This window comes from Coregonus lavaretus (assembly GCF_964263955.1).
Source record: "Coregonus lavaretus genome assembly, chromosome: 2".
Taxonomy (NCBI): Eukaryota; Metazoa; Chordata; class Actinopteri; order Salmoniformes; family Salmonidae; genus Coregonus; species Coregonus lavaretus.
The window spans coordinates 56,646,838-56,661,467 of record NC_139989.1 but is presented as its reverse complement, the minus strand read 5'-3'; the positions used below and the strand labels follow the sequence as shown (position 1 = coordinate 56,661,467).

The 14,630-nt window shown below is 42.8% G+C and overlaps 2 protein-coding genes across 2 annotated transcripts in view; one reads left to right on the top strand and one right to left on the bottom strand.

Annotated features, from left to right (window-relative positions):
- Positions 1–247: 247 nt before the first annotated feature.
- On the bottom strand, positions 248–4,025 carry LOC311139785 (RING finger protein 151-like; the record flags this gene model as incomplete). The annotated part of the gene is made up of 4 exons (XM_084174734.1): positions 3,982–4,025; positions 3,063–3,232; positions 2,653–2,755; positions 248–712 (listed from the first exon to the last, which is right to left on the bottom strand). Exons 1-4 carry the CDS (start codon positions 3,982–3,984, stop codon positions 248–250), a joined length of 741 nt encoding a protein of 246 aa, XP_084030860.1. The 5' UTR covers positions 3,985–4,025.
- A 494-nt stretch (positions 4,026–4,519) lies between these two features.
- Positions 4,520–14,630, top strand: part of LOC311143878 (transducin beta-like protein 3) — a 42,588-nt gene continuing 32,477 nt past the window's right edge. The window contains exons 1-7 of the mRNA XM_084179749.1: positions 4,520–4,718; positions 4,881–4,932; positions 5,078–5,173; positions 5,276–5,323; positions 5,941–6,082; positions 13,613–13,697; positions 14,091–14,261. Of these exons, the coding sequence (XP_084035875.1) occupies positions 4,687–4,718; positions 4,881–4,932; positions 5,078–5,173; positions 5,276–5,323; positions 5,941–6,082; positions 13,613–13,697; positions 14,091–14,261 (626 nt within the window). The 5' untranslated portion in view covers positions 4,520–4,686. The remainder of the gene's footprint in view (positions 4,719–4,880; positions 4,933–5,077; positions 5,174–5,275; positions 5,324–5,940; positions 6,083–13,612; positions 13,698–14,090; positions 14,262–14,630) is intronic.

Genomic DNA, 14,630 nt, shown 5'->3' with positions numbered 1-14,630 from the left:
CCTTTACGAATCAAATTGTAAAAGGCCACAGTACAAAATTGTTTTAAGTTTCATTATCAACACACCCTCAAAGCAATTATGACTAAATGTGCTATTTGAGGCAGTCCATCTCTGAACATTCCATTTCCACAGGTCTTTCATACTTGTGGTGCTAGGAATAAAATCTGCATAGTCCTAAACAGTTCCAGTGCAGAGATAATTGTGTGTGTGAGTCATTTTTATAAATGTAAATACATTGCATCAGGACTCAGGGACTGCTGTTACTGCTACTGAAACTCCCACTACCGCTGGTTTCACCCAGGTCCTCCTCCTCTTCCTCCTCCAGTTCGTCCATGACCTCTAGGCTCTCACAGATCAGGCCGATCTGCCTCTTCATGTGGGCCATGGTGCTCTGCATCCTCCTCATCTTCCTCTGGAGGGCCGCTGCGATGGCCCGGTGGTTCCTCTGCCTGGCCTCGTACTCATGCCTCAGCTGCCTGTAGCAGTTGTGCTGGGCCTGGGTGCGGTGGGACAGCACGGTGCCACAGCCCATGTGGCAGGGTTGGCTCCAGTGCTCACAGTGCCTGGCGTGGGCATCCAGGTCCCTGCGGAGGAGCTGGGCACGGCAGCCCTGGTAGGGGCAGGGAATGAGCTCGAACAGGCAGCTCATGCTGTGGCAGTACTGCTCCGACAGGGCTAAGGTATCCGGGCAGCCACGGATCTCGTTTTTACACTGGGGGAAAAGATGGGGGACAGGAGAAGGGCAGAGGTGAAATGGTAAGGAGTACAGTGCATTCGGAAAGTATTCAGACCTCTTTTGACATCTTCCACATTTTGTTACATTACAGCCTTATTCTAAAATTGATAAAATTGTTTTTTTCCCCCTCATCAAGCTACACACAATACCCCATAATGACAAAGACCCTTCACTCAGTACTTTGATGAAGAACCTTTGGCAGTGATTACAGCCTCAAGTCTTCTTGGGTAGGACGCTACAAGCTTGGCACACCTGTATTTGGGGAGTTTCTCCCATTCTTCTCTGCAGATCCTCTCAAGCTCTGTCAGGTTGGATGGGGAGCGTCGCAACACAGCTATTTTCAGGTCTCTCTAGAGATGTTCGATCGGGTTCAAGTCTGGGCTCTGGATGGGCCACTCAAGGACATTCAGAGACTTGTCCCAAAGCCACTCCTGCGTTGTCTTGGATGTGTGCTTAGGGTCATTGTCCTGTTGGAAGGTGAACCTTCGCCCCAGTCTGAGGTCCTGAGTGCTCTGGAGCAGGTTTTCATCAAGTATCTCTGTACTTTGCTCCGTTCATCTTTCCTGACTAGTCTCCCAGTCCCTGCCGCTGAAAAATATCCCCACAGCATGATGTTGCCACCACCATGCTTCACCGTAGGGATGGTGACAGGTTTCCTCCAGATGTGAAGTTTGACTTTCAGGCCAAAGAGTTCAATCTTGGTTTCATCAGACCAGAGAATCTTGTTTCTCATAGTCTGAGAGTCCTTTAGGTGCCTTTTGGCAAACTCCAAGTGGGCTGTTATGTGCCTTTTACTGAGGAGTGGCTTCCGTCTGGCCACTACCATAAATACCTGATTGGTGGAGTGCTGCAGAAATGGTTGTCCTTCTGGAAGGTTCTCCCATCTCCACAGAGGAACTCTGGAGCTCTGTCAGAGTGACCATCAGGTTCTTAGTCACCTCCCTGAACAAGGCCCTTCTCCCCCGATTGCTCAGTTTGGCCAGGCAGCCAGCTCTAGGAAGAGTCTATGTAGTTCCAAACTTCTTCTGTTTAAGAATGATGGAGGCCACTGTGTTCTTGGGGACCTTCAATACTGCAGAATGTTTTTGGTGCCCTTCCCCAGATCTGTGCCTCGACACAATCCTGTCTCGGAGCTCTACAGACAATTCCTTCGACCTCATGGCTTGGTTTTTGCTCTGACATGCACTGTCAACTGTGGGACCTTATATAGACAGGTGTGTGCCTTTCCAAATAATGTCCAATCAATTGAATTTACCACAGGTGGACTCCCATGAAGTTGTGGAAATATCTCAAGGATGATCAATGGAAACAGGATGCACCTGAGCTCAATTTCGAGTCTCATAGCAAAGTGTCTGAATACTTATGTAAATAAGGTATTTCTGTTTTGTATGTTTTATAAATTTGCACAAATTTCTAAAAACCTGTTTTCGCTTTGTCATTATGAGGTATTGTGTGTAGATTGATGAAGATTTTTTATTTATTTAATCAATTTTAGAATAAGGCTGTAACGTAACAAAATGTGGAAAAAGTCAAGGGGTCTGAATACTTTCAGAATGCACTGTAAGTACAGTATATGTTTATTATAAGACCCAGAGGTCAAAGTGTAATTATAAGACCCACATCTGGTGACTTTTCAGTACCTTTTTATATAACAAAACGTTTGTTACATATTTAATGCCAGCTTTTAACAAGAGTATCTGATTGTCCATTAATACTTATTGTAAGCAAAGTTAGCATGTGCTAATCTCGCGTGCCAGACTGTCGGAGTATATGCACTATTCAGAGGCACACTTGTCTGGCTCTATGAGATTAAGCATGAACACACCCAAGGGGCAAGTAAGCAGATGTTTGCTACAAGAGATTAGGTTGCTCCAAGTGTGTGTTTTTTCTCTAACAAAACATTTACATTGACTTACCTTGATCTTTAGGCGACCGATTGCCTTGCTTAGCTTGAACATTGCAAATATCAAGCTCTGGTTGACAGGCTTTCTGCAGCAGGGGCAGGTCTGCTGTCTGCACCTGAAGAAAAATTATGAATATTCATCACTTACAAACTCTCCCAAAATGTCTCATATTTACATTGTAGTAGTATAGGCCTGTAGTAATAGTTATTAGTATATTCGTTACTACAGTAATAAATAGGTTATTATTCTGCTGTAGCCTAAATTAAACCAATGATGATGACAGTTTCCCAGACACAGATTAAACCTATAGTATTGGACTATGAAGCTATTTCAATGGAGAAACTGTCTGGGAAACTGTCTCTTCATCCAACCATGATCTATGGACGCAATTATGTTTGCTTGTGATGAGTCACGGGCAGTACCTCTTCAGCCATTGTAAAATGCATTTCTTGCAGAAGATGTGGTGGCATGCAGCTCTTACTGGGCACCTGAGGACCCCCTGGCAAATGGTGCAGATCAGGTCATAGTCTGGGGTCTCTACGAACAGCTCCACATCATAACCCCCACTCTGCGAAGACATGTCTGGGTCGGCCTGAACACAACAATAAAACAGTTACAGTGTCTTTACTTTATTTATACTTTATATTGATAAGTTCTTCTTCTTCTTCTTCGTTTCTTTTTCTTTTTTTTTTTACACATGCATTTCACAGATTATTTTATCCAGAGTACCAAAGTGCACTGAGACAAGAGCAGAATAAAGATGTTACAATCTGAGAAAGTCTATAATTCTGGTTTGTAATGATGAATATTTAGCCTAAAGAAGGGCCACTGCCAGCCCATAATAATGTCAACAATTCAGTGTGTCACCCATGAGCAGTCACAATAGACTTGTTCTGGAACGTCATAATATGAGATAGACCATGTGACTAAACAAAATAGTTCCGTTTATTCTCCTAACTAGGAATAACATGAAATAACTAAGAACGTTTTAAATGTTCAGCTTGTCATAATTGATTTTAAAAAGTGTGTTTTTAACCCCCACCCCTTGCAATCTTTTCTGTAGTGGCTTTCAGAGCACAAGTATATTTTGGTAGTGCCTCTGTTTTTAAATATAAGGAAAAGTGAATGTCTGCCCGCAAACATCACAATATGACAAATGCCGTTCAATATTTGTAAAGAGTATTAAAATCAAAAAGAATAGTAAAACAATAAAGCCATGAAATAATACAAAATATTTATTATAACAGAAAATATTAGATAATCAATTTACACCTATTGTCAATAGCATACTCAACTTTGATTACTCAAGTTACAAATATAGTTATTAAGTTATTTACTCACCATAGTAATCACCCCTGTTCAGCTAGTTTCCATTCCTGTTGTCTAATAACGTATCATACACACTGATGTAGGCAACTCAGAGAACATACACGCAGATGAACATTCCTGTCGTAACATGAAGGAGTGACCATGCGCACTGACATATTCATATTTATTCATATATAAAGCACGAAACTGATGTAAATTGTAGTAAGCCGTGTCGTTTCCCTTATGTTCTAGCACCAGTCGTCAATCCCCTAGCTGTGAATGAGAACTTTTTGTCGTTTTGAATAGGTTTTTAGTCTAGTATCATCTCTTCTCGATTGTATTGTCACCGGTTACAGGTGTGGGAAATGTGGCTATTTTTTCATCATTTTATTTGTATTAAATCAATTAAATGCACCATATGTATACATTTATATTCAGGATCCTTTTAGCTTTCTGCATATAAAATTTGAACATTTATCGAGTTTTTTCCTCCTGGCTTTTCTTATTGCAAAGAAACCCAAAACGTTTGCATTCTAGCCAATCACCTTGTCGTGCGCTTTTATCCACGCTCGCTGTCGTATGACGTACAATGTGAGCGACCGAAAGCCACCTCTTGAACGACACATGTGGGATTTTGTTGATCGGAGCTAATGAATTCTAACAACAAGTGATCGAAATCAGTTCATCTGTCTTTAAACTGTAAAATCGTGGGGTTTTACCCACGTCTTCCAAAGCAAGATGGCAAACAGCAGTCTCCAGTTCAAGACCAAGTAAGTCGAACGCACTTCACGTGGATAGCTAGCTAGCTAACTGAGCTAGCTAACGCCGGGCAAATCCTAGCTATCTTTAAATTTACATCATTTAGCAGACGCTCTTATCCAGAGCGACTTACAAATTATTGCTAAATTACCGTTGTTTTCTTCTGCATGTAGCTATGCTGTTTCCAGCACTATCGAACCATTCTACAAGGGAGGAAAAGTACAGGTAAGTTGTTTATCACTGATAGTTACCTCCCTCTGTAAAATAGTTAGCTAGCTAACTATCCAACGTTACTGTAGATATAATTAGCTAGCTAAGTTATACCGTTGACATATATTTTATGGTATTTCAATGTTTTCCTACGTTACAGATCAGTAAAGATGAGAAATACATATTTTGTACGTGTGGCACACGTGTCAACGTCTTGCAAATCGTCACAGGGAAGATTGTTCACAGTATTGAACAGGTGAGACTGTCCTCTCTCTCTCTAAACACTCGTGTGTAGCTAGATTAGACATTAATTTCATGTCTGCACAGATTCTCATTTCCATCACTGTTGTGATTGCAGGATGATCAGGAGGACATTACATCATTCGCCCTCAGCCTTGATGATGAGGTAAAACATTTGACATAATATGATGTGCTGTTCCATAACTAAGGCTGCATTTACACAGGCAGCACAGTTGTGTTCTTTTGCCCAATTGGTCGCAAAAGATCTGATCAGATTGGTTGAGAAACCAATTTAGTCACACAAATATCAGAATTGTGCTGCCTGTGTAAAAGCAGCCTTAGTTTCATACTCAGTATTTAGTTTGACTAACTAAAGGCATCAGTATGCTTCAGTTAGGCTGGCGCCTTTTGCATGAAAACAAGTCGTCACTCCTTGAATGACAATACTTTCTTGAAGAATCCCTACTGTTGACCAATCACCGACGAAGGGTTGTAGATTTTGGCTCCGAACTTCGGCTTGCCTCCAGAATTTGTGTGTGTGCCCGAACAGCCCAAAAAAACCTCACCAAAGTGCAAAATGAACTAAAACGTTACAAAATGTTGTCATAATATATGCACAAACTTGACCGAACTGTTGCAGCTGGGAAGCATGTGGACACCTTTAATCCCCTCTCTTCCCTTCATCCCTTACTTCCCCTTTTCTCCTCCCTCTTCTTCCCTTACCCCCCTCTCACTCTCCATCCCTCACCCTTTCTCTCCATCCATTCCTCCTTCCCTCCTCAGATCCTGGTAACAGCCAGCAAGGCTCTGCTGCTGAAGCAATGGGACTGGAAGCAGGCCCAGTGCACACGCTCCTGGAGGGCCATCCACAACGTGCCCATCGCCAGCATGACCTTTGACCCCACCTCCACGCTCCTGGCCACAGGTGAGCGGATCGACCTCCTCATAGGATAACTTCCCACACCCATCATACCCTAACCTGGTCCCAGATCTGTCCCACACCCATCATACCCTAACATGGTCCCAGATCTGTCCCACACCCATCATACCCTAGCCTGGTCCCAGATCTGTCCCACACCCTAGCCTGCTCCCAGATCTGTCCCACACCCATCATACCCTAGCCTGGTCCCAGATCTGTCCCACACCCATCATACCCTAGCCTGGTCCCAGAACTGTTTGTGCCGTGACAATGGCCTCTGTGCAGATGATGTATATTGTTTTAATTTCTGAATAATTGTGCTGAAAGAAACCACTGATGCCAGCTGGCAAGAAAGCACTTACAGATCTGGTACCAGGCTATACCTAGTAACAGTGTTAATTTTGGCAATCTTTTAGAGTATTTTAGTCTTAGTCATTTTGACAAAAATATAATTAAGTCTTAGTCAAATTTTTGTCATTTTGAATAATGATTTAGTCTAATTATTGTCCAAAGGAGTAAAACAGTGGGCCTCCTTGTCACGAGAATTTTGTTATCTCTATGGTTGAAGCCAACTACTTCTTAAGTCTTTGAATGATTCCCAAAAGGTTGTAAATCTCTTAGTTTGAATAAATTAAACAAAGACTCAATCCTGCAATGGTCAGCATATTTATTCATGAGAGCGCTCTGCAACAAAATGGTCATACAATATTTTTATACGCACACGTTAGAGGAAAAAATCCCACCCCGCTGTAGGCGGGCTGTATTTTTCCACTGTACATGTCTTGTAAGTTCACACCTGGGTCTAGCTCATGTTTTCCTCTGCTCTCCTGACCATCAGGTCACACACACATACGTTCTTATCATAATCTACTCCCTGCTCGGGCAGGCTGCATTCCTTAGATATCGCCGTCCTCAGAATATTCTGAAACCTTTTCATACTCTCCTTTCCCTGTGTGTTTTTTGAACCAGTCTCCTGTTATTGGTTTCAATCGTACTCTGTTGCTGGGATATAAACACATTTGATTAACTCTCTAAGCTCTAGTCTACTAATTAGTTATACATTATTAGTTTAACTGAGGGTGTGACATTTTAGTCATATCTTACTCACACATTTCTTTATCACTCCTGTAGCTCAGTTGGTAGAGCATGGCGCTTGCACCGGCAGGGTTGTGGGTTTGATTCCCACGGGGAGCCAGTATGAAAAATGTATGCACTCACTACTGTAAGTCGCTCTGGATAAGTGTGTCTGCTAAATGATTAAAATGTACATTTTAGACCACTAAATGCCCTTTCATTTTAGTCACATTTTGTCACATCACATTTGTATTGCCTCATAAACCTATAGTAAACATAAATCACTGACTTCCATGTGCACAAACATACATATCCTTGTCCTACCAACATATCTTTCTGCATAACATCATTTTCTTCCCAACAGCAGAAAAATGACAAACATATAAGAATGTACAGCGCCTTCGGAAAGTATTCAGACCCCTTCACTTTTTCCACAGTTACAGCCTTATTCTAAAATAATAATAATATGCCATTTAGCAGATGCTTTTATCCAAAGCGTCTTACAGTCATGCGTGCATACATTTTTACGGATGGGTGGTCCCGGGGATCGAACCCACTACCCTGGCGTTACAAGCGCCATGCTCTACCAATTGAGCTACAGAGGACCACAATGGATTAAATTGTTTTTATTGCTCATCAATCTACACACAATACCACATAATGACAAAGCAAAAACAGGTTTTTAGAAATTTTTGCAAATGTATTAAAAATAATAAACTTAAATATCACACTTACATAAGTATTCAGACCCTTTACTCTGCATTTTGTTGAAGCACCTTTGGCAGCGATTACAGCTTTGAGTCTTTTGGGGTATGAAGCTACAAGCTTGGATTTGAGGAGTTTCTCCCATTCTTCTCTGCAGATCCTCTCAAGCTCTGTCAGGTTGAATGGGGAGTGTTACTGCACAGCTATTTTCTCCAGAGATGTTCGATCGGGTTCAAGTCCGGGCTCTGGCAGGGCCACTCAAGGACATTCAGGGACTTGTCCCGAAGCCACTCCTGCATTGTCTTGGCTGTGTGCTTAGGGTCGTTGTCCTGTTGGAAGGTGAACCTTCGCCCCAGTCTGGAGCAGGTTTTCATCAAGGATCTCTCTGTACTTTGCTTCGTTCATCTTTCCCTTGATCCTGACTAGGCTCCCAGTCCCTGCCACTGAAAGAAATCCACACAGCATGATGCTGCCACCACCATGCTTCACCGTAGAGATGGTGCCAGGTTTCCTCCAGATGTGACGCTTGGCATTCAGGCCAAAGAGTTCAATCATGGGTTCATCAGACCAGAGAATCTTGTTTCATCAAGGTCGGAGTGTCCTTTAGGTGCCTTTTGGCAAACTCTATACGGGCTGTTGTGCCTTTTACTGAGGAGTGGCTTCCGTCTGGCCACTCTACCATAAAGGCCTGATTGGTGGAGTGCTGCAGAGATGGTTGTCCTTCTGGAAGGTTCTCTGATCTCCACAGAGGAACTCTGGAGCTCTGTCAGAGTGACCATCGGGTTCTTGGTCACCTCCCTGAACAAGGCCCTTCTCCCCCGATTGCTCAGTTTGGCCGGGCAGCCAGCTCTAGGAAGAGTCTTGGTGGTTCCAAACTTCTTCCATTTAAGAATGATGGAGGCCACTGTGTTCTTGGGGACCTTCAATGCTGCACAAATGTTTTGGTACCCTTCCCCATATCTGTGCCTCGACACAATCCTGTCTTGGAGCGCTACGGACCATTACTTCGACCTCATGGCTTGGTGTTTGCTCTGACATGCACTGTCAACTGTGGGACCTTATATAGACAGTTGTGTGCCTTTCCAAATCAATTGAATTTACCACAGGTGGACTCCAATCAAGGTGTAGAAACATCTCAAGGATGATCAATGGAAACAGGATGCACCTGAGTGCAATTTCGAGTCTCATAGCAAAGGGTCTAAATACTTACACTACCGGTCAAAAGTTTTAGAACACCTACTCATTCAAGGGTTTTTCTTTATTTATACTATTTTCTACATTGTAGAATAATAGTGAAGACATCAAAACTATGAAATAACACATTACTACCCGAAAAGTGGTAAACAAATCAAAATATATTTATATTTGAGATTCTTCAAATAGCCACCGTTTGCCTTGATGACAGCTTTGCACACTCTCAACCAGCTTCACCTGGAATGCTTTTCCAAGTCTCGAAGGAGTTCCCACATATGCTGAGCACTTGTTGGCTGCTTTTCCTTCACTCTGCAGTCCGACTCATCCCAAACCATCTCAATTGGGTTGAGGTCGGGGGATTGTGGAGGCCAGGTCATCTGATGCAGCACTCCATCACTCTCCTTCTTGGTCAAATAGCCCTTACACAGCCTGGAGGTGTGTTGGGTCATTGTCCTGTTGAAAAACAAATGATAGTCCCACTAAGCCCAAACCAGATGGGATGGCATATCGCTGCAGAATGCTGTGGTAGCCATGCTGGTTAAGTGCGCCTTGAATTCTAAATAAATCATAGACAGTGTCAACAGCAAAACACCCCCACACTATAACACCACCTCTTCCATGCTTTACGGTGGGAAATACACATGCAGAGATTATCCGTTCATCCACATCACGCGGCAGTTCGAACCAAAAATCTCAAATTTGGACTCCAGACCAAAGGACACATTTCCACCGGGCTAATGTCCGTTGTTCGTGTTTCTTGGCCCAAGCAAGTCTCTTCTTATTATTATTATTATTATTGGTGTCCTTTAGTAGTGGTTTCTTTGCAGCAATTTGACCATGAAGGCCTGATTCACACAGTCTCCTCTGAACAGATGATGTTGAGATGTGTCTGTGACTTGAATTCTGTGAAGCATTTATTTGGGCTGTAATTTCTGAGGCTGGTAACTCTAATGAACTTATCCTCTGCAGCAGAGGTAACTTTGGGTCTTCCATTCCTGTGGCGGTCATCATGAGAGCCAGTTTCATCATAGGGCTTGATGGTTTTTGCAACTGCACTCAAATAAACTTTCAAAGTTCTTTTTTGTGGTTACTACATGATTCCATATGTTATTTCATAGTTCTGATGTCTTCACTATTATTCTACAATGTAGTAAATAGTAAAAATAAAGAAAAACACTTGAATGAGTAGGTGTTCTAAAACTTTTGACCGGTAGTGTATGTAAATAAGGTATTAGTTTTTTTATTTGTAATAAAATAGCAAACATTTCGAAACCTTTTTTTGCTTCGTCATTATGGGGTATTGTGTATAGATTGATGAAGAAAATGTTTTATTTAATCTATTTTAGAATAAGGCTATAACGTAACAAAATGTGGTCCGAACCGGCCTCCTGTAGCTCAGATGGTAGAGCATGGCGCTTGCAACGCCAGGGTTGTGGGTTTGATTCCCACGGGGGGCCAGTATGAAAAATGTATGCACTCACTAACTGTAAGTCGCTTTGGATAAGAGCGTCTGCTAAATGACTAAAATGTAAATGTAATACTTTTCGAATGCGCTGTACAATAATTATATGGCCATGTAAATTCCTAATTTAGCCGAAATACAGCGAGGGGGAAAAAAGTATTTGATCCCCTGCTGATTTTGTACGTTTGCCCACTGACAAAGACATGATCAGTGGGCAAACAACAAAAAAATCGAGAAAAACGCATGTCAAAAATGTTATAAATTGATTTGCATTTTAATGAGGGAAATAAGTATTTGACCCCTCTGCAAAACATGACTTAGTACTTGGTGGCAAAACCCTTGTTGGCAATCACAGAGGTCAGACGTTTCTTGTAGTTGGCCACCAGGTTTGCACACATCTCAGGAGGGATTTTGTCCCACTCCTCTTTGCAGATCTTCTCCAAGTCATTAAGGTTTCGAGGCTGATGTTTGGCAACTCAAACCTTCAGCTCCCTCCACAGATTTTCTATGGGATTAAGGTCTGGAGACTGGCTAGGCCACTCCAGGACCTTAATGTGCTTCTTCTTGAGCCACTCCTTTGTTGCCTTGGCCATGTGTTTTGGGTCATTGTCATGCTGGAATACCCATCCACGACCCATATTCAATGCCCTGGCTGAGGGAAGGAGGTTCTCACTCAAGATTTGACGGTACATGGCCCCGTCCATCGTCCCTTTGATGCGGTGAAGTTGTCCTGTCCCCTTAGCAGAAAAACACCCCCAAATCATAATGTTTCCATGTTTGATGGTGGGGATGGTGTTCTTGGGGTCATAGGCAGCATTCCTCCTCCTCCAAACACGGCGAGTTGAGTTGATGCCAAATAGCTCGATTTTGGTCTCATCTGACCACAACACTTTCACCCAGTTCTCCTCTGAATCATTCAGATGTTCATTGGCAAACTTCAGACGGGCCTGTATATGTGGTTTCTTGAGCAGGGGGACCTTGCGGGCACTGCAGGATTTCAGTCCTTCACGGCGTAGTGTGTTACCAATTGTTTTCTTGGTGACTATGGTCCCAGCTGCCTTGAGATCATTGACAAGATCCTCCCATGTAGTTCTGGGCTGATTCCTCACCGTTCTCATGATCATTGCAACTCCACGAGGTGAGATCTTGCATGGAGCCCCAGGCCGAGGGAGATTGACAGTTCATTTGTGTTCCTTCCATTTGCGAATAATCGCACCAACTGTTGTCACCTTCTCACCAAGCTGCTTGGCGATGGTCTTGTAGCCCATTCCAGCCTTGTGTAGGTCTACAATCTTGTCCCTGACATCCTTGGAGAGCTCTTTGGTCTTGGCCATGGTGGAGAGTTTGGAATCTGATTGATTGATTGCTTCTGTGGACAGGTGTCTTTTATACAGGTAACAAGCTGAGATTAGGAGCACACCCTTTAAGAGTGTGCTCCTAATCTCAGCTCATTACCTGTATAAAAGACACCTGGGAGCCAGACATCTTTCTGATTGAGAGGGGGTCAAATACTTATTTCCCTCATTAAAATGCAAATCAATTTATGACATTTTTGACATGCATTTTTCTGGATCTTTTTGTTGTTATTCTGTCTCTCACTGTTCAAATAAACCTACCATTAAAATTATAGACTGATCATTTCTTTGTCAGTGGGAAAACGTACAAAATCAGCAGGGGATCAAATACTTTTTTCCCTCACTGTAGATATTGCACATTACATACAAACCAATCAAACACAGAAGCGCAGAGAGGGAGAGAGTCGAGTCACTTTAATATAATATAATATGCCATTTAGCAGACGCTTTTATCCAAAGCGACTTACAGTCATGCGTGCATACATTTTTTTGTGTATGGGTGGTCCCGGGGATCGAACCCACTACCTTGGCGTTACAAGCGCCGTGCTCTACCAGCTGAGCTACAGAGTCTCAACTCCCCTAGCTAGCTAATGAGGTAACATGACTGAACAAGGTGTAGTCTAGGTAGCTTAGTGGGTAAGAGCGTTGTGCCAGTAACCGAAAGGTCTCTGGTTCTAATCCCCGAGCCGACTAGGTGAAAAATCTGTCGATGTGCCCTTAAGCAAGGCACTTAACCCTAATTGCTCATGTAAGTCGCTCTGGATAAGAGCGTCTGCTAAATGACTAAAATGTAAATGTAATGTAAAATGTCTAAACAAATGGTTAACGGTCCGGTCCTCAAGTAGCCTAGTTTTAGAACAGCCCGCGATATGCTTCATGAATGTAAAATGCGTCCCTACAATGCACAATAAAAATATGTATTTTTATTTTGAACGGTAAGGGCTAGAACCAAACCATTTTCTCTGAGGAAAAGGGGGAGACTTGGCTACGCTGGCTACAGAACCTGGCTATGAAATGCAGTGGTGAGCGAGACTACAAATTAAAAGACTGCCTACTTTTCTATACTCAAGGGATGAAAAAACATAGCTAGAATGTCATTTTACTATTAAACTCAATGCTGCTATTGTTTAAATGTTGTACGGCAGCTTGTGTTTCTTAACCAGGCAAAGGCTAGCTGACTAGAAGGCTGGTGGTGACTGGTTAGCTACTTGGAAGCAAGAGAGTTGCCTGCGCGATGTGTGTAATTCCGAGCCGGAGTCTGCCCACACTCATCGCTTGCTCCCCCGCAGCTCACCAGCTGATGTAGGCTGTGTGTGCCGGGTGTGGCGCGTCCTTCCCATTGCTGAACAGAACTGCGCATCTGTGCTGCTAAAATGTATTGTGCTCATCACTGAAAAGCTCTCAATCTCTCCAAAAACTCTTGTCTAGTCCGATTTTAGTCACAGAGATCATTTTGTCTCGTTTTTAGTCAACTCAAATAAAAAATCATTTTTGTTTAGTTATTTTTTTCTGGGTCTATTTAGTTAGTTATAGTCTCACCAATTGCCACTGTAAAATAGGTGTTTGACGAATATTGTAGTCACTATTTTTGTTGACGAAGTTAACACAGCCTAGTACCTACCTGTTATACCCCAAAAAACACAGTGAGTGAGCTCAATCAAATGCTCCCACTATAAATGGGTACTCTGAGATTTCACCTTGTACTTCCTGTCTGTAATATGAGTCTGTCCTCCTGTTGGTGTGTAGGAGGCTGTGATGGCACCATAAAGCTGTGGGACGTGGTGAAGCAGTACTGTACACACAACCTGAAGGGATCCTCTGGGGTCGTACAGTAAGTTACTGACCACCTCTTTACTCTGATCTGAACTGCTGATCTAGGATCAGTTTAGCCTTTCAGATCATGATTTAAGATCAGCACTCCTACTCTGAGACACTTTATGAATAAAACCCTTGTAGATGTAGCTGCCTTCGATAAGTTGATACATTGACAACAAGACATGACTTGAATCTAGTTGCCAGTTTGACGTGTGGAAATGAATATTTTATATTGTGATTCAGCATGTTTGAGGGGATCAGTTTAAGCAAGGCGAGCCGCAGAATTGTTAATCTTAATTACATAATGAGTAGTTATTATGGATGCAATGTGGTTTGTAGATCAGTGATTAAGCGCACTGACTGCAATGATCTCAAACACTCCCATTGTCGTCTTCCTCCTGCCCTGCAGCCTGGTGGAGTTCCACCCAGACATAAGTCTACTGCAGCTCTTCTCCTCGGCGTCAGACTGTGGCATCAGGTTGTGGGACCTGCGCTCCAGCCAGTGTGTGTGCGTGCTGCAGAGCCACTACAGCCCTGTCACCTCCCTGGCCTTCACCCCCGATGGAGTCTCCATGGTCAGGTACTGTAACAATCAATCAATCTTTTTGCATCAACAGTTGTCACAAAGAGCTTTACAGTAGAGTAGACCTATATCTAAACCTCCTGTACTGTAGGACAGCTGAGCTGACTGGGCTCCACCTACCAGTCTCTGGCTAGGTTTCCATTAACTTGTCCAGTGATTATTTTGTTGTTGCTGACATTTAGAAAGTTTGCATAGAAAATAGATGCGACATTTGCCTGCTAGGGTGCGTTTCCAATGAACTATCTTGTGTCGATTAAATACAACTGGACGTAATGACGTCAAACCAAAAAAGTACCATCAGAATTATTCGGCAATCATTTATTTGAAAAACACAGTTTCCATCATCATTTGTTGCAATAAAGAAAA